This window comes from Gopherus evgoodei, chromosome 5 (assembly GCF_007399415.2).
Source record: "Gopherus evgoodei ecotype Sinaloan lineage chromosome 5, rGopEvg1_v1.p, whole genome shotgun sequence".
In the NCBI taxonomy this organism is placed as follows: Eukaryota; Metazoa; Chordata; order Testudines; family Testudinidae; genus Gopherus; species Gopherus evgoodei.
This window is the reverse complement of record NC_044326.1, coordinates 109469659-109491966: the sequence shown is the minus strand read 5'-3', so window position 1 is coordinate 109491966 and position 22308 is coordinate 109469659. Positions and strand designations below refer to the sequence as shown.

The 22308-nt window shown below is 39.6% G+C and overlaps 1 protein-coding gene across 2 annotated transcripts in view; it reads left to right on the top strand.

Annotated features, from left to right (window-relative positions):
• PPP3CA (protein phosphatase 3 catalytic subunit alpha) overlaps positions 1-19092 on the top strand; it is a 334558-nt gene extending 315466 nt beyond the window's left edge. Inside the window, exons 11-14 of one of the 2 annotated variants that reach the window (XM_030564445.1) lie at positions 3566-3650; positions 11262-11359; positions 14055-14084; positions 17356-19092. In XM_030564445.1, the coding sequence (XP_030420305.1) occupies positions 3566-3650; positions 11262-11359; positions 14055-14084; positions 17356-17552 (410 nt within the window). In that variant the 3' untranslated portion in view covers positions 17553-19092. The remainder of the gene's footprint in view (positions 1-3565; positions 3651-11261; positions 11360-14054; positions 14085-17355) is intronic. The other variant, XM_030564446.1, reaches the window with a different exon arrangement.
• Positions 19093-22308: the final 3216 nt, after the last annotated feature.

The following is a 22308-nucleotide window of genomic DNA, read 5'->3' as shown; positions in this document are numbered from 1 at the left end:
AATCTACCCCTGCATCTGGGGTGAAATATTAATTTTAAGACCAGCTCCCTAAGCATGTGGATTTCAGAGCAATTAGAATATTAATTTCTGATCTTTTGAGTGCAGTTGTAGTAAACTCCTTAATCAATGACACCAAATTTGAATCACATAGCATACACTTGTTGTGATATTCAAGATAATCTCACTGTGTACGTGGATTTTAGAGAACTCTGAATATCAAAATAAGTCCATTCTCTGGAGGCTTTGTCTTGAGAACCTTTTGGTCAAATAACCCCAAATTTGTATCGCAAGCTCTCTTCTAGCCTCGATTTTAGGCATGCTAATTTTAAGACAATATACCTCTGCATGTAGATTTTAGAGCACTTTGAAAATTATGAAAAGCTCATGAAATGGGGGAGTGAAGAGGAAGCAAATGGCTGCATTTCTGGAACCCCTGATCAAGTGACTCTCAATTTGCATTACAAGAGCTATATTAATTCCCGTTGCTACATACGAGTTTTCAAGACCGTATGGAAATTTTAGAACCATTTAAATATTAAAATCAGCTCCTTATGGGAGGGGGCTGTGTCTCAGGAACCACTTGATTAAATGACCTCAAAGATGCACCACTAACTCTAACCCTGGCCCAGTGGAAGTACCATAATTATCAAAACAATGTTAGTATGCATGTGGATTTCAGAGCACTTTAAAATATTGACTCATAAAGAGAGAGCGCTGTTTTTGGGGCAAAACTTCCAAAGAAGCTCTTTAGCAGCTCGTAACCCAAAACTAAAAGATAGGCAAAAAGTAGAAATGTGCCCAGCAGACATTCTCAGAAATCTGCCAAGGGCAGGGCTCAAATACATATTCCTTGGGGTCTGCGACTACAGCATGTTGCCTTCAGCTACCAAGTGACTCCGACATGAGGGCCCATGTACACACATTTTTCCCCCTTGGAGCAGCAGTCCTGCAGAGTGTTCACAAATCATCCAGTATAGCACATCGCCCAGGCTAATGTCCGTTTCTAGAGCTATCTTTAACCCTGAGTAACTTCTAGAAGGTTTCTTCCTCAATGTGGCACTTGATGCTATCTGAGATCAGACCTAATAGGGTGGTATCAGGTGATGTGAACCAGTGCAGTAGTTTGAACCACAGGTGTGAGCAAAAAAAAAAAAAAAAAGTTAACTGGAAATTATACTGTCTTTTTTTTTTTAGGGGCACTATATCTCAGGATCCGCTTGCCCAAATTACCCCAAATCTGTACTACTAACCTTAACCTGGTCCAAATGAGAAGCAGCTATTTTCAAGGAAATTTCAATATATATATGGATGTTAGAGCACTTAGAGAAATCTGCTGTTAAATGGCAAGCTCATTTCAACCTTCACTATAGTGGTGCTGCCAGCACATTTAAATGAGACCTGAACATATTTGCACGCTCAGACCTTCCTTCCTTCCTTCACCTTGTGTGGTCTGTTGTTCTGGCTTGGTGACCTTTCCCTTCCCCATCCCCATGCCTTCAGGTCTAAGCAGCTGGTCTGCTCCCCTCAGTCAACTACTTCAGGATGTGGGTGCAACTTTGAAGGAATGGGGAAGGAGAAGGGCAATGAATGCAGACAGGCTTCCCTTCCCCCATTCTTCATCAGTAGGCCCCAAAAGGCTCAACCTCTATCCCTTGTGTCTGTTCATAAAGTGCGCTTATAGAAGAAATCATCTGTTTCACCTCAGCTTGCAGTGTACTGTTTGTGTAGACAAGCCCTTAATGTAATATGCTGTAATATGTAACAGTGTAATGAGGCTGCTCCATCTCAGTATTTCCTGGTATTGTGAGAGCATATAGGTTTTGGCAACAGGATTTGGAGTACACCTTCTACCCTGATATAACGCGTCCTTGGGAAACACAAAAAATCTCACCGCGTTATAGGTGAGACCGTGTTATATCGAACTTGCATTGCCCCACCCTGTTCCTTGTTCTGTGACCACCCCCTCCAGAGACCCCTGTCCCTAATCACCCCCAGGACCCCATCCCCTATCCAACCCACCTGCTCCCTGTCCCCTGACTGCTCCAACCCCTATCCGCACACCCCCACCTCCTAACAGGCACTCATTGGCAGCAGCAGGAAATGGAGCAAAGTGGCCCCAGCCTGCTCCACTCTGCCACCTTCCAGCAGTGGTGCTCTGCTTCCCGCCGCCGGTGAGTGCGGGGAGGTTGGGGAAAGGATGCCCCCCATATTCACCTGCAGTGGGAAGCGGAGCACTGCAGCTGGGAGCTGTCGGAGTAGAGCAGGCTGGGGCCGGGCTGCTCTGCTTCCCACTGCCAGTGAGTGCGGGGAGGTTGGAGAAAGGATGCCCTCCACACTCACCGGCGGCGGGAAGCGGAGCTGTGTGGCCCCAGTCCCAGCCATGTTGCTGGGGCGGGGGAGGTTGGGGAAAGGTCCCGCACTCACCTGCGGTGGGAAGTGGAGCGCCATGGCTGGGAGCTGGTGGAGCAGGCTGGGGCCGGGCTACTCCCTTCCCCGGGTGAGTGCGATTGGGGGATCCCTTCCCCCAAATCCCTTCCCCTGGGCGACACGGCTGGGGCCGAAGCGAGGGAAGCAGAGTGGGCTGCTCCCGCTAATCCCCAGGCCGCTCTGGGACTCTGGTGCACTCAATATTGCCCCCCACAGCTCCTACCTCCTAGACCCTTGTTGGGGGGAGCCCCTGACCACTCCAGAAACCCTCTGACCCTTATCCAACTCCTCGGCCCTGGCCCAGCCCGGCACCCTTAACACTCTGCTCAGAGCAGCATGTCAGAGCTTTACCACATTTTATGCGAACTCCCCTTATATCAGGTCACATTATATGGAGGTAGAGGTATACCAGAAAATATTCTGTAGCAGCATATTAGATAATATAGCAATGAAGGAAAGAGAATGGAGAGTGAATGAGTTATAGATATCCAAAAGGGAAAGGACTTTATCCCAGGGACAGACGCCACAAATTGAAATATGTGCTATATGCTTAATATCTGATATATTTTGCTATGTCTGATGAAGCTGTGCCATAATTACGAATTGTTTATTATTTTCATTGGAAATAACAAGATTAAGAATTACATTTAAGCTATGTCATTTTTGTTAACTGTTTCTAAATAAAACCTTGAAGATATTTCAAGGTGCAGATACTCTTGTTAATTCAATGCTGTTTTTAGCATCTTGATTGACTCGTTTTCCAGGATCTTGTTTTTACCATGATATGGTGAGGTTCCCAACTTTTGAAGCACAAAATGAATTTACAGGGGTGAGAACCAAGCTGCTTTAATGGGTAGCAGGAAAATAATCACATGCATTTCTCAAGGGTCTTATAATATGATGGCTGGAATGTCCAGAAGTGATGGACACGTTTTCAACTGTAAATTACCAAAATCAGGATTTTAAACTTCCCTTACAGAGATGGCTCTTTAGTTTGGCAAACTGCGCTAAGATAGAGCCAATTACTATCAATATACTGTGACATGCATCAGATTTGTAAAAGACTTGTGTTCAAAATACAAAGTGGTGATCTAGTGTTTGAGTTACTACCTTTTATTTTAATGTGTTTTTTACATAGGAGCAACAGCTGCAGCTCGAAAGGAGGTTATTAGGAACAAGATCCGAGCAATAGGAAAGATGGCCAGAGTGTTCTCTGTCCTAAGGTAGGACTTCTTCATGTAAGTTGCCAGAACACTGTATCGTTGCCCAATTAGTAACTTTTTGATGCTTCAGCATGCCAATCAAACAAGATGCATTGAGCCCTTTTGCAAAGTGCTATATCTGTGAACAGTCAATTGCTCATATTCTGAAATACCAAGTGCCTTCCGCAGCACTTATGTTAAACTTCCTTTAAAATTCTCAACATCCAGAATTTTTCATTAAGAACAGTTCACCCTGTTAGCCACTTGGCTAGGAGAGTTCAGTGCGGAGAGAGAATGCGAGGCATAACACGTGTCCCATTAAAGAGGAAACCTCCTGTCACACTTTGTCACCCATTTCAGTTGCTGCTATTGTGAATATTTTAAAGATGAAAGCATCAGGTTCGTTTAACTAAAACTCCAGGAAATGAACACAAACAAAAGCAACTTGTTACCCTTGATCTCCATTGCTCCAATAACACATGAGCAGGAGGAACTAATTGCTGCCTAATGTTTAGAACTTTCTAGCTGACGTTTCTAAACAGAATAGAAAACATACTGTACAGTGCTATTCTTACAGCTCTTTCTGGAAAACTCACTTTTTTCCTCTCAGCAGAAGGAATTTTTCCTCGTGCAATGAAATGTTGCTCTTCTGCAATCCTTTTATAGCTATTGCAATTAATACAAAATGTTTAAGTTTTTTCAAGTGTGTTTTTTTTAATGTCATTTGATGTGATTTTTTTTCAAGTAAGGGGTATGATTGGCAAAAAAACAAACAAATATTATTTGAAGGCTATGCTCAAGATTACAGATGAAGTTAACTGGAATCACTTGATTGTGTCCCGAAACCTGCAATTTACTATGAGTGGGCAGTGTGGGCACAGCTGGTGGCCCACATGTTGCAGACTTCAGAATCAGGGTCTTAAATAGCATATTGAGACAGAGGATTTCATACCAGAACCTCCAGAAGTAGATTCTTTGGCAGCCAGCTTATGTTTCTGAGCATCTTTTAAGATGGAACAGGCTAAATAAAAGTCTAGACTAAAACCTGCAAAGGAGTTTGATATTGGATGCTCATCTGATTTATTTGGTATTTAATAATACACTAACAATGTGTAATGTATGATACAGACTTCAAGAGCAACTAATGGTGCTCAGTTGGAGGTGGTTCAATTCTTGTGTACCTAATCTGACCCCTTAAAGATGTCTGATTTTCACAGTTTCAACACTTTCTGAAAACCAGCCCCCTTTTAACTATTGTATTTCAATTAGGGCAAAATTTGAAGCACGCTTGAAAATCCTGGCCTTGCGTGTACATCTTTCATCACAAAGATTCCAAATTACTTTAAAAGAAGTATATCCCCAAGAGATTTCATAAAATCATAGAAGATTAGGGTTGGAAGAGACCTCAGTAGGTCATCTGTTCTTACCCCCTGCTCAAAGCAAGAACAACCTTCATTTCTATTGCCTTCTTCATCAGAAACGGTTGCATTTCTGTATCTCTGGAAGATCACAGCACACTAATGGTACAGAAGGATGGGAAATCGTGGTACCTGATTCTTCAAGCTGATGAGCATGTTGAAGTTAGTGGATATTGATGGCACTCAGCTCCTTGCAGGAGCAATTCAGTGCTTTTCAGTTCTGGAGCTTTAATATTCATAAAGAACAGACACAACTTTGGTATTGAGGACTATGCCTTTAAGGGCTGAGCTTCCTAGATAGAGAATCTGGGTGGGGCGCTGTGAAGCTCTTGTTATCCACAGCCAATTGGTACCAGAGTCATAATAAAGCAGATCTGTTGTTAAGCACTGAGGGCTCGGTTCTCAGTTAACATTTTTAGGCATGTAGAAAACCACTGTAATCCACAACACCTGAGTTTGGGTGCTTAGGCTCCCGATACGATGGTTAGGGAGAGGTAGGTCTTTCAGAATATCACAAAAACCAGAATGCTGGGCAGCTCCCTGCCTCACCTGGCATGAGTGATGCTGAGGAAAGCAATGTGTCCTAAGCCCTGTCCCTCTTGGGGGGATGGTTACCTAAGTCTGAGCTGCAGGAGGTGCCTCCTTCTGCTTGGGATTCTTGGCGGAGAGGGAAGGGGAGGAGGACAACAACGATTTCCCTCATAACCTTTAGCGTTGAGGTTAGGGTACTCGCTTGGGATATGGGAGACTGCCCAGTTCAAGCTCCCCCCTTCCAGCTGAGGGGATGAAGATATTGGAGCAACCCAAACCACTGGGCTATGAGGTATTCTGATTTGGGACTTCCTCAGACTCTCCTGTTGAAGCTATTCCACTGCGGATAAATAATTTAAAAAGTCATTGGAGCAAGGGGGACTGTGTCCTGGTCTCCCACCTGGGAGGTGAGTTCTCCAGCCACCAGGCTACAGAGTCATTCTCTTGCTTGAACATACGTGCTCTCTCTCTCCTCCAAACACTCTTTTATTATTTACAGTGGAGCAGCTAGAGATATCAGAATGCCCTATAGAGGAGTGATTAGGGCACTCCACCTGAGAGGTGGCAAATCTCTATTCAACTATCTTCTCCCCTTCATTCAGAGAAGAGACTTGAACCGAAGGTCTCCTGCATCCCAGATGAGTATCCTAACCACTGGGCTAAAAAGTTATGAGGAATGTCCTCTTAATCCCCCTGGCACCACTTCATTCTACCAGCCATTTTTGAGTGAGCTCACCTGCAGGGGCCCAATCCAGTAAGCAATCTCAGAGCACACTTACCAGATCAGGCCCCACAAGCAAGTTAGGAAGAGGAATGCCTATTTCCCCAGTTCATGAATCGCACTGGGGTTTAGGCATTTGGATGCCTAATGTGAGGCTGCAGCATGCCTGGGCACCAGAAACATTGGCACTTAGAGATCTTATACTAGAAACATTTAGGCAGCCAACAAGTTTAGGTACCTACAGAGTTCCGTAGTAGCTGAGAAGGCTTGTGTGAATATCAGTAGGGCTTGGGATTTAGGCACCTAAAGTGGCAGTTAAACACCTAGATCCTTCTGTGAATCTAGCCCTGAGTGACACTGAACATTACAACAACCTTGTGTTTTAAGGTCTTGTTAGGATAACCCAATCACAATAAACAGCATATGGAAGCCAGTTTGTCTGTGTGAATAGAATCCTAGAAATGTAGGGCTGGAAGGGGTCTGAAAATATCATCTAAACCAGGGGTCAGCAACCTGTGGCTTGTATGCCAAAGGTGGCACACAAGCCGATTTTTACTGGCACGCTGGCCCCGCCGCCTGCCTGGGTGAATGGAACCCCCGGCCGGCAGCAGGCTGAGCAGGACTGGTGGCCAGGACCCCGGCTGGCAGGAACCGGCAGATGGAACCCCAGACCGGCAGCGGGCTAAGTGGCTCAGCCCACTGCTGCTCTGGGTTCCAGCTGCCAGCCCCTTGACAACTAGAGTCCCAGCCATCAGCCCCGCTCAGCCTGCTGCCGGCCTGGGATACCAGCTGCCATCCCCGCTCACCTCGCTGCTGGTCTGGGGTTCCAGCCACCCGGCCCCCTGCCAGCTAGGGTCCAGGCCTCCAGTCTTGCTCAGCCCTCCTGCCAGCCTGGGGTACCGGCAGACAGCCCAGGGCTCTGCTCATGGCCTGGTCCCAGCACTCTGCAGCCCTTATCAAAAATTACACTACAATTAGCTTAAAAACTTGAAAATGTAAAAACTTTGTATATTACAGTAATCATTAAAACATGTATAATAATAAATACATAGGTTTGATGAAACAAAGTAGTTGTACCTACATGCCTGTGCTTAATTTGTGTTTTCGATCATTTACCTTCTAAAAAAATCTGGCATGTCTCACACCCCCAGAAAGGGCATCTTGCACCCCCAAGGGGTGTGTGCACCCCAGGTTAAGAACCACTGCACTAAACTGATCAGAACTGCATTTTAATGTAGTTTTAAATGAAGTTTCTTAAACATTTTAAAAACCTTCTTTTCTTTTTATACAACAATAGTTTAGTTATATAGACTTAGAGAGAGACCTTCTAAAAATGTTAAAATGTATTACCAGCACGCGAACTCTTAAATTAGAGTGAATAAATGAAGACTTGACACACCACTTCTGAAAGGTTGTCGACTCCTGATCTAAACCTTTCCTCTATGTTGAGGCAGGGCCATCCTTGACAGGTGGTTGTCTCTAACCTTTTTCTTAAAAACCTTCAATGGTGAGTATTCCAGAACCTCCCTTGGTAACCTATTACAACACTTAACTATCCTTATAGTTAGAAAGTTTTTCCTAATATCTAACTAAATCTCAGTTGCTGCAGATTAAGCTGATCACTTGTTGTCCTGCTGTCAGTGGACATGGAGAACAATTGATCATCATCCTCTTTATAACAACCCTTTGCACATTTGAAGTCTGTTATGAGGTCCCCCCCCTCAGTCTTCTTTCCCCAAGACTGAACATACCCGTTCTTTCATATTTTCTTCCTACATTGTTTTTGAACCTTTTATAATTTTTGTTGCTCTTGTTTGGACTTTCTCCAGTTTGTCCCCATCCCAAGAACTGGACAGAGCACTCCACCTGAGGCCTCACTAGTGCTGAGAAGTATGGAATAATTACTTCCCACATCCTACATATGACACTGCAGTTAACACACCTCACAATAATATTAACCTTTTTTTGCAACTGCATCACATTGTTGACTCATTCAATTTGTGATCTACTATAAATTCCAAGATCATTTTCTGTAGTACTACCACCTAGCCAGTTATTTCCGATTTTGTAGTTACACATTTGATTTTTTTTCCTTCCTAAGTGTACTACTTTTGCGCTTGGCTTTATTTAATTTAATCTTGTTGTTTTCAGACCAATTCTCCAAATTGTCCAGGTCATTTTGAATTCTAATTCTGTCCTCTAAAGTGCTTGCAATCCCTCCCAACTTGATGTCATCCACAGATTTTATAAGCATACTCTTCACTCCATTAGCCAAATCATTAATGAAAAATATTGAATTGTACTGGACCCAGGACAGTCCCCTGTGGGACTCCATTAGATGCGTTGTCCTGGTTAGATGGCAAACCATTGATAACTACTCTTTAAATATGGTTTTTCAACCAATTGTGTACTCACTTTATAGTAATTTCTTCTAGACCATATTTCCCTAGTTGCCTCAGATCTGCCACTCTTTTGTGGACATGAGTTGGTAGAGGTCACACTAGGAGCTGGAACCACCCCCGATTTCTGGTGTCTTTTTTGCACAGAGATCTTCACTTCTACTTATTTAAGTCTCTGCTGCCTCTTAAAACTATTTTTAGCTAGTTCCCAAAAAAGCCTTTTTTAGACATCCAGAAAATCATATACTACTGCACTTCACTCACAGTATGAACACATCCGGATCATCAGCTTCTGAGCCAGAATAGCCATAACCTTCTTAGCTATACACCATGAAGGTGAGTTAACACATTGCCATTTTGACATAACTTGGATAGAAAGCTGCTTTCCACATATGTGAAGCTCACAAAGTATAAGATCCATTGGTTATTAACACCTCAAAATCGGGGAATAAAATGGCATTTCATTCTTTTGCTAATGTCCCTAAGAAAAAGTCATCATACAACAGTAGGTTTAGGATACATCACATAATGGCAGAAATGCCACCATTTCTACATGACAGCAGTACTTCATGATAGGACCACATGAATAATGTCAATATTTTCGTGATCGTATTTTTATGGTGGAAATAAAATGCCTGAGCAGCAAAAGAAAAGGGAAAAGAAGGCTATGCTGAAATTCAGGGTTAGCAAAAAAAATAAAAATAAAAAATACTGTGTTACAGTAGGTGCTTGAGAAATACCCAATTTATTCTTAATTCATCAAAACAGAAATTGCAGAAAAATACTGTTTACAAACACCCTGTAAAGGTAAATCCATAAGAAATATTGGAATCCTTTTCCAAGATCAATCACAAATGAGGCGAAGTGACAATTCAAAACGCAGGTTATGAATTTTCTCTTAGAAATAGATTATCAACTGAGGGCTCTCAACCTTGCTTGCTGTTTAAAACCCTTTAATGTGATACAAATGCTGTGTTAATTCTGCTTGACATTCAAACCTTTGCTTGTGCCCTGATTGGAGTATAGAGGAAGAGAGAATCTGACTTGGGTTCTTAAATCATGAAAATAATCTGCATAATCTTCAGTCTGTAAATAGAATCTAAAATGTACATGCTGCAGGGGAAAGAGACAAGCTCTTAAATACAGAATTCTATGGGCCCTGCATTATTACTAAACAAAAACAATACTTGATAGCTCTTGGTGTTAGTGGAAAAAAATACATTGCCATCTAGTGCACTTGGGGCCAAATTCTGCATTTGTGTGTGTGCATTTTGGCTTCCATCAGATTAACATAATTTCATATTTCAAAGAAAAATACATCAAAATTTGCTTCTCTTAAAGAAATTGGGGCAGTTTTCAGTTTTTGCTGAAAAGCAAGTATCAGTTCAAACATTATACTTCCTTGAAGCAATATTGAGATTCTTTTCAAGCTGTTCAGTCATTGTGATGAGTTGTTCTTCCTTATGCTGTTCCTCGTGCATTCAGAATGATACACTTTACACTTCTATATTTGGAAACCTGCGAAACTCACTCCTCAAATTTCCTAAAATGATTTTCCTTGAGTGCATGAACTAAGCTAATTTACTGTCATTGTCACAGTAGCAGTGGTGAAGTTAAGACTAAAACTTCCCATCAATGTAATGCTTTTGCTTATTGCTGGGTACCTTATAATAATTGACAATCCACTGATTACGTCCCTGGCTATTAGGCTAGATGGTGGTTTTAAAAAGTCCTGATTTGGGAGAGTGTAGCATCGGAAGGGGTTAAATGTGTTGCTAACAAATGCTATTACTCCTCTCCTCCCACTGCTCCCATGTTGATGGCTTAGAGAAGGGGTGGTCAAACTTACTGATCCTCCGAGCCACATATGACAATCTTCAGAAGTTTGAGAGCTGGTGCTTGCCTGCTGAGGCTTGGGGCTTCTGCCCTGCAGGAGGCACCTTCCAGGGCTTGGCTTCAGCCTTGCACCTGCTGAAGCCCTGAGCCCTGGCGGGTGCACCCCGGAGTGCTGAGGCCCCGAAACCCACCTCCCCGCTGGGCAGAAGCCCCTCCCCCACTACCCTGCTGTAAGGCAGAGTTCCTGAGTTCTCTTCCCTCCCCCTCTTCCCTCCCCCCCCAAATCAGGTAGGTGGAGAAATGGGGGGGGGGCACTCCAGGAGCTGCACTTTAACTGTGAAAGAGCTGCATGTGGGTCACAAGCCAGTTTGTCCACCTCTGGTTTACAGCAACATTACAGTGTCTGTATATATTTGCATACTTCTACAGGCCCAAGTTACATTTATTAGCTGAATAACAGCCCATATCTGGTACTGTGCAAAGGACCTGGGCAAGACCTATACACCACTTGAAACCTCAAGTAGGGCGCAAGTGAGACTCAGGGGTGCCTCATGCAGGCCCTTTGCACAAGGGTGAATTTTGTCCCCCTGCAAAGACAGCCTGAATATTAAAATGGAACTAAGATGAGGATGCAACTTGTATTGTTGAATGTATTTTCCTCAGTCCAACCGCTTGTGTTCCAGTCCTAGAAAAGAAAAAATACTGATTTTTTTTTTCCCCTTTACAGAGAAGAGAGTGAGAGTGTGCTGACACTGAAAGGTTTGACTCCAACAGGAATGCTGCCCAGTGGTGTACTCTCTGGAGGGAAGCAAACTCTGCAAAGCGGTGAGCATGTTTGTCTTTGTGTGCCATTACATGTATAAAATGACAGACTGAACTGCAGATGCCAAGGAAAAATAATCACAATCTTTCAAAGGAAAAAATTAAAGTACAAAGTAAAAGGGATGGTTTGTAGTACTTGCTCCTTTGTGAGTAATTCTTATAAGGCCAATTTTCAAGACTTATTATGTCCCACTGATTTTTCAGAGAGAAATCAAAAAATAAACTTTACAAACATGATAAATCAGTTTTACCTATAAAGGTACTTTCTATTCCACACAGTTCATAAAAAAAAAAAGAGAGACTATAAAAACACTTTTGCTATTTGCAGTACTGCAGATTCAGCATAAATAATGACAATCAGACTGTATTCTGTCTATCTTCTCCTTCCTCATTGAGAATCACCAAAAAAATAGTTCTAGAATTGGAGTTTATCTTCTGAGGATTCCAAATGATGATGTAAGAGAAAAGAAAAGAAAGCAATTTCACAATCTGCATGAATCTGAAGTAAGGGATTTATTAATACTCTGGTCACTACGTATGCAAGCACAATACACTTTTTCTTTGCAATTTTGTAGCAAGACATGTCATAGGGATGTTGTAAGTATATAGCAGGGATACCTTTGATGTAATACTCCTCTTGGAATTTGGAATTGCAAAGGAGTGTTTAATATTACTATATGCTCTCTTTTTTTGTTTATTATCATTCAGTATGTGCCAGGCACCTAAGAATGTTTTATATTTCTATAGTATAGTTCTGTTGTCAATACATGTGAGAAATGGAAATTCACTTTATATTTTTAATACAGTCTCAGCCTCTGATTTTCCTGTTTCCTTCCTGGAGTATTCTTTCTCTTTGTATTTTTCCCTTTACTGTCTCTTTTCTCTTACCTAGAAGATTCAGGTATTCTGTGGTGTGGTTCTTTTTGTTTTTGTTTTTTGGGCGGGAGGAGGGGAGAAGGTTGTGACTTGTTTGTTACACAGAGAGTAATATTCTGCTTTGAAAATGCTGCAATATGATTCATCAGAATGCCCGTTTCAGTAGAATTATGGTCTTTATCCAGGCTCTTCTCATTATCATTTCTTTATACTTGTCAGAGAATTTGGTCCAAGGAAAATGTTATCGTCATCCAGTGAAAAAATTAGGAACCGAACTAACTTAGTGTTGCCAAAAAAATCTAGTTAAAATGGCTAAAAGGAAAATCCCTCATACTGCAGCATTCCGGCGTAGTAAAACATTCCTATACACAATCCATTACATTAGTTAACATACAGTACACCATTCACCAACTATTCTGATATCTACATAGTTTGTTAGCACATTTTCATAGTAGTATATGTATTAACAGAATATTTGACCAGTAAGTTCTGTGGAAATACACATTTTAGTAGTCATTATTTATTTCTAATGTGTCAGTGCTACTTTGGATCCAGTTACTCATCTTAATTTCTAACCACAGTCGTTATATTTCTTTTAGTTTTTGTTTCATTTTTATTTCTATTTTTCAAGTCCCTTGATTTACCATCCTCTTACTTTTTAGCCTGCCAAGATACAGGCTCACTGTGGTGTGTGTGGATTCCCACGGGTGACTTCTCCATGCAACAGGATGACAATATACATCTCTTAGCTTTGATCTCAAGCTATGTTTAACATAACTACAAAAAAAATTACTTTTATTTTTTAAAAAATCATCTCAGGTTGAAGGAAAGGGGAAGAGCTAAAAGCTTTGACTCTTAATCTGTTTTCTAACTTTGTAGTCGTTTTATCAACTTTTTCTTAATAAATATCTTGGCTGTGCAATCAACATGTTTGATTGCATTTCCTGACTACTTCAGTTTCTGAGTCTCTGGCTGTAAGAACAAATTCAAACTGACTGGTTATTTTTAATAGGGATATTTATTTACAAAAATTGAGCAACAACGGTGTACGTTATAGAGCAGCAACCTCCTAACCATAAAAGTTTCTTTTTCTGACCAAGCTGTTAAATTTTTGCTACCAGTAGCCTATTGTAGTGTATTAAATACCATCTGATTTAAAATGTTAAAAATGCTCGGATTTCAAAGTTGATGGTATAATGAGGGAAGTTTGCAGATAGAACTGGGACATGCATTGATGCTGAGCTAACTTGCAAGTAAAAGAGACACCGTTTGTATTGTTTTGGTTTTTTAAATCAGGAAAGAGAACAAATGTTTATATTACAAGTTGTAAATTTTGCCCTTTTCTATTAAATGACATTTCAGTCCTGTGTAGTACTAATAGCAACTAGTTTTCGCCAAACTGAGATAATAAATGGTGTGAATTTCTTCTGCTGGCTTTATGCCACTTCCCTCCCACCCTTTTTGACACATTTTTGTGGTAAATGCTGCAGTAGTTTTACAGCACACTGTGGAGGCCAGATGCACAATGTGGAAAACCATTTTTGTAAACTTCTTTGAGTTAAAAGAAAACTTGTCAAATTTGTTAAACTTTAATTTGTGAATCCTTCAGCTTCCCAAAACATTTTCTACAGCTCAAATCAGCCTGCAAAGTACACTTTTTCTGTTCCTTGTGTAGCATTTCTGTGTTGTCTTCTGTGCTGAAATCCAGCACTGACAGTAACATTAGTTATTAGTACCTTTGCTATTCACTGACTTGTTCTTCGAGTTAAAATCCTCTGCTCATTTTTCTCATTCGTTTTGCTACCCCCTTTCTTCCCTTCAGCGACTGTTGAGGCTATTGAGGCTGATGAAGGTAAATTGGCCAGTCCCCTTTCTGTTGTTGCTGCAACAGATAAGGGCTCTGCTGGGTGTATTCATTTTGCTGTAGCTTGTACAGAGTGTGTGGGTGTGGGCTAACAATTGTGGCTCGTTATTAACCAAAGTATACTTGCTTTAAAGGGGAAAGTCTTTTGTTGTGTTTTTTTTTCTGAAAGGTACAATGATGTTCTAATTTGTGTACATTAAACTAAGTACTGAGTAGGGTCACGTGGGGACTTTTAGCTGAAAGAGACGGGGACACGGCAGCTGTTAGTAAATGCTCTTTGACACATAGCTCATAAGCTGTATTCTTAGGGTTGAATCATTTCTCTGCCTCAAATCATTTTCTGCTATCATTGATAAAGAAGAAAACACGCAACTTTATAAACATGGTTGGGGTGGCGGGGCTGAAGTCACTAGTAAAAAAATAATTTTGAATGGTTCTTTGTTACAGTTCAATATGTTTTTTATGTCTCTCTAAAAAGTAAAACAACATGAGACATTTGTCTGCAAGATGTCCGTTTCTTCTGGTAGTGTCAGTTAATGTACTGGGTATTTATATTAGAGCAACCATTAGCACCAGCACCATCTAAGCTACAGATCTAAAAAGACTGGCTGCCTCAGAAGATTTATGAATGCTCAGTATTGCAAACTTTGGTGATTTATTGGTGATCCTTTTAATTTAATCCACATGCAATTTTATTAACCATACTGTTAAGACCTAACTTTATATTTAAATAAGTATATACAGTATGCAATCAGTAATAAAAGTTTTGGAAGAAGAATTTCAAAGTTCCCCTTTAAAACAAAATTCTTTTCAGTTGTATTTTGTTCTTTCCCTCCTAAAAAATAGTTTACTTTTTTAGCAAAAAAAAAAAAAAAAATCTTGTTGTCATGGTCTTTTGGTATGATGTTAAAAGTGCCTCTTTTGGCCATTTGAATTTGGTTTTTGATCTGTATAAAGCAGTGAACATAATTGTAGAACAATATAAGTAAGAGAAAATACAACTGCTTTCTAAATAGCAGTGAGTGAGCTGCTATTTATGTTGGAATTATCTATTCCTATTGGCAAATCCTAATCTGCAGTGTGCATTCTCGTTGACAGTTTGGCTGTTTCCTGTGATTTCTGTGATTATGTGTCGTGTTTAGTATACTCTCGGTGTCAACTGCTAATACTTGTTGTCTGACCAGCAACTACAGCAGAGCATATTCTTCAGCACTAAGGTTTATAATATGTCTGCTTGAAATAAAACTGATTGAATGCAAGCCCCATTCCAGGAATATTTATTCTTCAAGTTATTCCTTCATTTGCCATTATCGCTGGTTAGCCACTATAGACATACATATTTTTACTAAATAAAGCAAGCAAATACCAGATAAAAGATTATTTGCCCTTATAAGCTAAAAATAGCATCATTGTAGTTGTTCACCGGGGCCTGATCTTGTGAGATGATCAGCATCCACAGCTCCCAATGGGCTGAGCACCTTGAAGGGTCAGGCTTCAGAAGAAGAGATAAGATTTCCAGTTTAACCCAGTTTAACCCATCCATTAAACTTTTTTTAAGGGTTTGGCATTGGTGTTCATTAGACATCTTTATTTTGGGGGTGGAATTAAAGAAGAAGCTTTGCTGTGGGCCTTGCCCTCTTTCCACTTCTCCTCCCTATTCAATTGAGCAATCACCATTATGTTAAATTAGTATATGTTAAAATAGTATATGCAAAAAAACCCCAAAAACATACACATCAGAGTTTACTTGAAATATGAAACATCCATTAAATTGGTTAAAGAAATGAATCCTGAGGAACAAATTAGTGCACACACTTGCACAGGAATGGTTGGCAAAATTTCAGCATGACAGCTGCTTTCCACGCTCCCCACAAAATTCAGTGAGTGGTATGTTGGTACCAGGGACTTTTTTGTAAGAGGTACTAAGAAGAAAAGTGCTAGCCGCTTCAGAGTTGGGAGAGGAAGCTGAATTTACAGAAACTTTTCTTTTTGGTAGGGTGTGGTTCTGTTGGGTCAGATTGGGAGGAGAAATGTTTATCTCTCAAACTGCTCTACCTTGTTGTCCCGGCAAGTTTGCTGGTTCCTGGTACTAACACATCATCTCTGCTATATGGCATGTTAAGGCAGAAGTATAATAAAAACGCAACCAACTTTCTGGAAATACGGTAAATTGATTGGATTTTGAATAGATGAGAAAAAGGCAGGGAAGGCTACAATCAGTTATATTAATGGTTGTCAACAACTCTTTGCCTACATTGCCTTTTTCTCTTCTATTTTAAATAGATGTATCTCCAAAATAAGTCCTGTAATACAATAGTTGTATCAGAGTCTAAAGATACTTTTGCCTAATTTGTGGACACCTGCTGAGATCAATGAAAATGTACTTGCTGAAGGACAGATTCATTGACTTTTTAAATGCAGTTATTGGGTCCTATGCTGATATATTTTCAACGTATAGAGGAACAAATATGCCAGAAAAAAGATATTTTTAATCCATGTCATACTGAATTGCTCCAGTTTAACCAAATTAATTTCTAGGACCCAGATGATGCAAGGAAAGTTACTGCTCTTGAGTAACACATGAGCAGTTCATCCATGATTAAAAAATTGTAAGACATTCCAAAAGGATTATAGGACTATCCCTGTTTGATATCTTTAATGTGTATCCATCAAATTGATCACTCTGTGCCATACATGATTTCTGATTGGCACAGTATGTAAGTCTTTATTCAGTCCTTACTCCAAAAATAAGTCCTTGAAAGTCCGTGGGATGTTTGCCAAAGTAAGGATGCTAAGGTTGGACACAATGTAAAAAAATACAGTACTTTTTTGTTCATTTAAAGTTAAGATTTTTCTGTACATTTTTTAAATTTACATTTTTTATACATTTTGTAAACTTTTGTATAAATTTTTAATTTATTAGAACAAAGTATGGATAGTCGTTTTGCCTTGAGCAATGCTCATAATTACAAATTGTAGCTTCCATGTCAGCTTCATAATGTTTTAAGCCAAACAAAAAGGACAAAAAAAATTGGAATTTAATCTTGTTGAAAGACATTTGGTTTGCGAGAGACATTGGTTGTTAATTTTTCAGTTTCTTTTCAATATGGTAAGAAGTCTCTTGTGCTGTCAGATTTTTGTCATTTTGTTCATCACAATGGGGGAATTTCTCAGTTATTGACTGTTGATAAATTGATAAAATACCAACAATTTGACTTTGCTAACTTCCTTTTTTTTTTTTTAATAATCCTTTATTTAGCTATCAAAGGATTCTCACCACAGCATAAGATCACTAGTTTTGAAGAAGCCAAAGGCTTAGATCGAATTAATGAGAGGATGCCTCCACGCAGAGATGCCATGCCATCTGATGCCAACCTTAACTCCATCAACAAGGCAATCTCCTCAGAGACTAATGGCACTGACAGCAATGGCAGTAATAGCAGTAATATTCAGTGACCACTTCCTGTTTTTTTAGCTGCAGGGCATGATGGGATTGCTGCACATCAACAGTTGGATGTTCTTGCCTCTGATACTAGCTTACTTGCTCTGGGAGCCAGGTGTTGAGTCAGTTTACAATATCATCTAAGAAGAGATAGTAAACTTTATTTTGGTGGGTGGGGGGTGGGGGCCAAACACCTCCTTTGGATATGCCTTTAACATGCTTATAGAAATATGAAAGCTAATGCTGGTATATATTGCAAAGTTAGGGGAATTGAACATGTTTTCCTACTGCATTGGGAACTTCTAGATATGTTACTGAAAGGCCTTTTATTATGTTACTGGACATGAAAACTTTGTCTAATTTCTTACTAACTATTGTACGTTTACAGTTGCAGCACTAAATATGGATGACATCAAAACATTTTTAACAAAATGATGTACAAACTAAATAAGGACTATTTATTGATAATGTTTTGCTACTCTTGTCAGACAATGGCTATAAAATAAATTAGGCAGTCTTTAAAAATATAAAAACAGAATGTTGCAAATTTGTTAAAAATGCCAAAAAAGGAAAAAAAAAAAAAAAAAGACAGTTTAATTTTGTACAGATTATGCTTACCTCAGGTTTCTTTAGTGTGCTTCAATACCCTTCTTTAAATATAACACTTATCTTACTAATTTGGCAGAAAATATCTTTTTCTTCAACTTTAAAAAAAAACTGGAATAATGCTAACATTTATCTTCTTTTTTTTTTTTGCTGTTTATATTTAGGGTTTTTTTTGTTTTTTTGGGGGGCAGTTTTTCGTAAATCAAGTCTTGGTTGTGGCTTGCTGAATTTAAATATTTATGAGTGGTGCATTTTTAAGTATAGTGAACAAGACACCATATTAAGTGCAGTGAAAAGCATCTATATTCTGTAAAAATCTGCCTATGCATGTTTTTTAAGGAAAAAAAAAATTGGCTGTATAGGCCTGTATGGGACTGTAATGCGCTTAGTGGTCTGACTTATACTGGAAATGTATGTATGTATACTGGCGTACTTTATATTCTCTTAAAAAAAAATGCTTAATGCCTTTGAAATTTTGTAATCAAAAAGAGCTTTGAAAAATCTAAGGGGGAGAGTATTCTTAAAAAGTTTTTAACATAAGCTTGCCAGTGCACATATTAGATGGTTAGCATGTTTAGCAAACCTTGTGAAATTTAAATAAGTTTGTAGTTACATGTGAAACTCTAAATGCATGATAACTGTTAATGTCATAATGGTTTAGTCATTTCGTTATGTTCTGTCATGTGCCACAGAATGTGTAATTTTTTCACTTTTTTCCCTTTGTATATCAGTTACGGGTTACCACTGGTTCATTCTGAAAAAGAAAAACAAAACAAAACAGTCCATTGATATTTTTTAACAATTGTATAAGTGCCCAAGTAATTCACTACAGCCTACAGCCTTGCCTTTGTAATTTGACTTCTGAAATGTTGGCAATCAAAGCATGCACTTGTAACAATGAAAAAAGCATTTTATATTACTACTCAATAAAAATGTGCATGAATTTAAGGTGTTTTTCTCTCTCTGGCTGAATCTCTCAAGTATGCAAGCATGCATGCTCCTACACACACCTTATTCTCATTGTTTCCCTTTTTTTTTTTTAATACAGGAGAAAAGACATCCATTTAGGAGAATGCCACAGGATGAACGTCTAGTGAAAGGTCATCCTTTTAGTAAAGACAAAATAATTTATTACCAAGTCGTTTCAGAGTTATTGGACACTTCAACTGTAATAAAGAGCTGTAAACTGCCAATATTTCGGGGGGGGGCTTCCCCAAAATTCCAAGTCGAGTTGTTTTTCTCCTACACTGTGTACCGTGTACTGCAACTATTCTGACAGACAATGTGAAAAGCTTACTGTGTGCCCTATTTCACTGCTCTTTCTACTGTCTTATATTTCCAGTACACTTTCTTCTTTCCAGCTAACATAACTGCAGATTTAGCATGTGGCAACGGATAGTGTATTTCTGCGCTGTATCCAGGCTGAACGTTCTGATTACACTCTGTTGACATAGGCCTCCAAAGCCTTCTCTGTTGAAGCAAAGCAACACTTCTTTTTTAGATTTCTGAATAGAAATTCACATCGACAGAAAGTTTATGGAATTAACCCTGAAGTAGAACATGAAGATACTCTTCTTCTATTCTGATCATTTAAAAAAAAATAATCCAGTTGAAATCCTGAATTTTTTTTTGTTTGTTTGTTCTGGCTTGTAAATTGTGAACATATAATTGCAATTGGTGAAGAGCATCTCTCTCATATTAGAAATGAAAAAGTTGAACAGACAAATCTTAGGGTACGTCTACACTACCCGCCGGATCGGCGGGTAGCGATCGATCTACCTGGGATCGATTTATCATGTGCAGTGTAGATGCAATAAATCGATCCCTGATCACTGTCCCATCGACTGCTGAACTCCAGCTCGGCGAGAGGAGGAAGCAAAGTCGACAGGAGAGTGGCAGCCGTCAATCCCATGCCACAAGGATGCAAAGTAAGTGATTCTAAGTTGATCTAAGATACATCAACTTCAGCTATGCTGTTCTTGTAGCTGAAGTTGGGTATCTTAGATCAATCCTCCCCCTAGTGTAGACCAGGCCTTAGACATGTTCCTGGTTAGTTCTATTCTGCACTTAGAAAGTTGAAATAGTGTAATTTCTAATGACACTTAAGAACTCTTCGAGATGCTGAGATTTAAAACCTTCATTTTGTTCAAACATATGAAATTTAAAACCTTCTATCTGGCTTCTTACTCATTTTTGTGTCCTTCGTCTTTCCTCTACTTCCGAGTCTCTTGTGCTCTTATTCAAGCAGGAAATGCCCACGACAGCAATGGTCATCAATATTGCATCGGTTCTCCTTTGAGGTGCCATTATTAACCATTGATTTGGTATCTCACTTAACACTAAAAGGTCTATGTTAATATGAGTCTCTTTTCCCCATTCACCATGTTTCCTATTGATTTGGTAGAATAAAAAATAGGATGAAATCACAGCTGTTCCATGATATCCAGGACTCAGTGATAAGAAGGCAAAAAGAATAATATAAATCTGTAATTGGTTTTCTCAGATCACAATAAGAAAAAATAAGTCCTTCAAAGAAGAGGGGAACAGAGGGTAGTAATCCATCTGTTCTAAGGAATATTATCATCAAATGGTCTTTACAAAAAATTATATAAAAGTTTGCATGAAATTGCAATCTAGCTCTTAGCCTGGCCAGCCATGCTTATTTACCAGACTATGGACCTTATCAGTGAGCTCAGTCTCAACAGCCAACGCCCCCGATCAGTTAGTGAGTTTACAAGTCTTCTCTAACTGGCAATGAAAGTACAGGGAAAGAAAGAACTGTAGAGTAGTGAAGGTTTATTGAAAAAACCCTGCACTTCTCCCTGTTGGGAGGTGTTTTAAATTCTTGGTATTTATCAAAAGCAGACACAATTTCATGGATGTGGCACAAAGCAAAGCATAGACTGTAGTCTCAGGGTGTGTGCAGGCTCACACAAAGATGGCTTCTGCTCTGTGCAGGATTGATTCCCTCTGCACCAGATTAGAGCAGTTTGAGGGTTATTCTAATATATGCCACCTACAAACATGTCCAAGGGGTTAAAAATGCCATTCAAAGGTCAGCATGGTACATATCCACCTGACAACCCCCTTCCCTCCAGCTATGGTTTTTTCTCACTGGTGCACCAGCTGCCAGAGAGGAGTGCTTGGAGTCAGAGGTCTGTACCACTGAAGGATTCCCTTAGAATGAGTTGATTCTCCACGGGCTGTTTACACTGGCTTTAGGACCGAATTACGCTGGTGTGGCAGAAAATAGCTGCAGTATACCCACGATATGGCCCTGTGTAGTTTCATCTCTACTGCATAAGCCATAATAAAACAAATGGCTGATGCTAACAGCAAGATTTAAAATTTGATTTTTTTCCAACCACCATGTATCTTCTATAGGGAAAAGGGTTTGTTTCTCCTAATGCTCTTTATGTACATGTTGTGAACAACATAGTAATATTCCTTGTAAATTATTCAGCATTTTGAGAGGTCACTACTAGGTGTTAACTGTTTCTAAACCTTGTCCAGTGACTCCACAGAACTGTGCGTGCTGCAGTCATATTTGTTAGGCCAGAGTTGAAAACATCTCATCCAATTTTTCCAGAATTTGGAGTGTTCTGGCTCAGGCCCACTTTTGTTGCTAGGAAGGACCCCATGTGAGTTCCCTGAACAATCTGGATACAGTTTCTGAGAACTGTGCTAGTCAAATCATAGTCAGGAAAGCTGCATTAGTACAGTAGTGTTGGTTAAAATAGGTCTGTTCTCAACGTGGTGAGAGCCTAACTTTGCCTCTTGGGAAGCAAACTGAAGAGGAAGTTCAAACTCAGAAACTATCCTGTTAGGGATGATTTCTAGATTATTTTTTTTAATGATTTAAAATGACAATAGAACCTCAGAGTTCCGAGCACTTTGGGAACGGAGGTTGGTTATAATCCTGAAATGTTCATAACTCTGAACAAAACGTTATGGTTATTCTTTCAAAAGTTTACAACTGAACTTTGACTTAATACAGCTTTGAAACTTCACTATGCAGAAAAAAAATGCTGCTTTCCTTTTATTTTTTTAGTAGTTTATGTTTAACACAGGATGGTACTGTTTGCGCTTTTTGTCTCTGCTGCTGCCTGATTGTGTATTTTCAGTTCCAAATGAGGTGTATTGGATGACTGGTCAGTTTGTAAC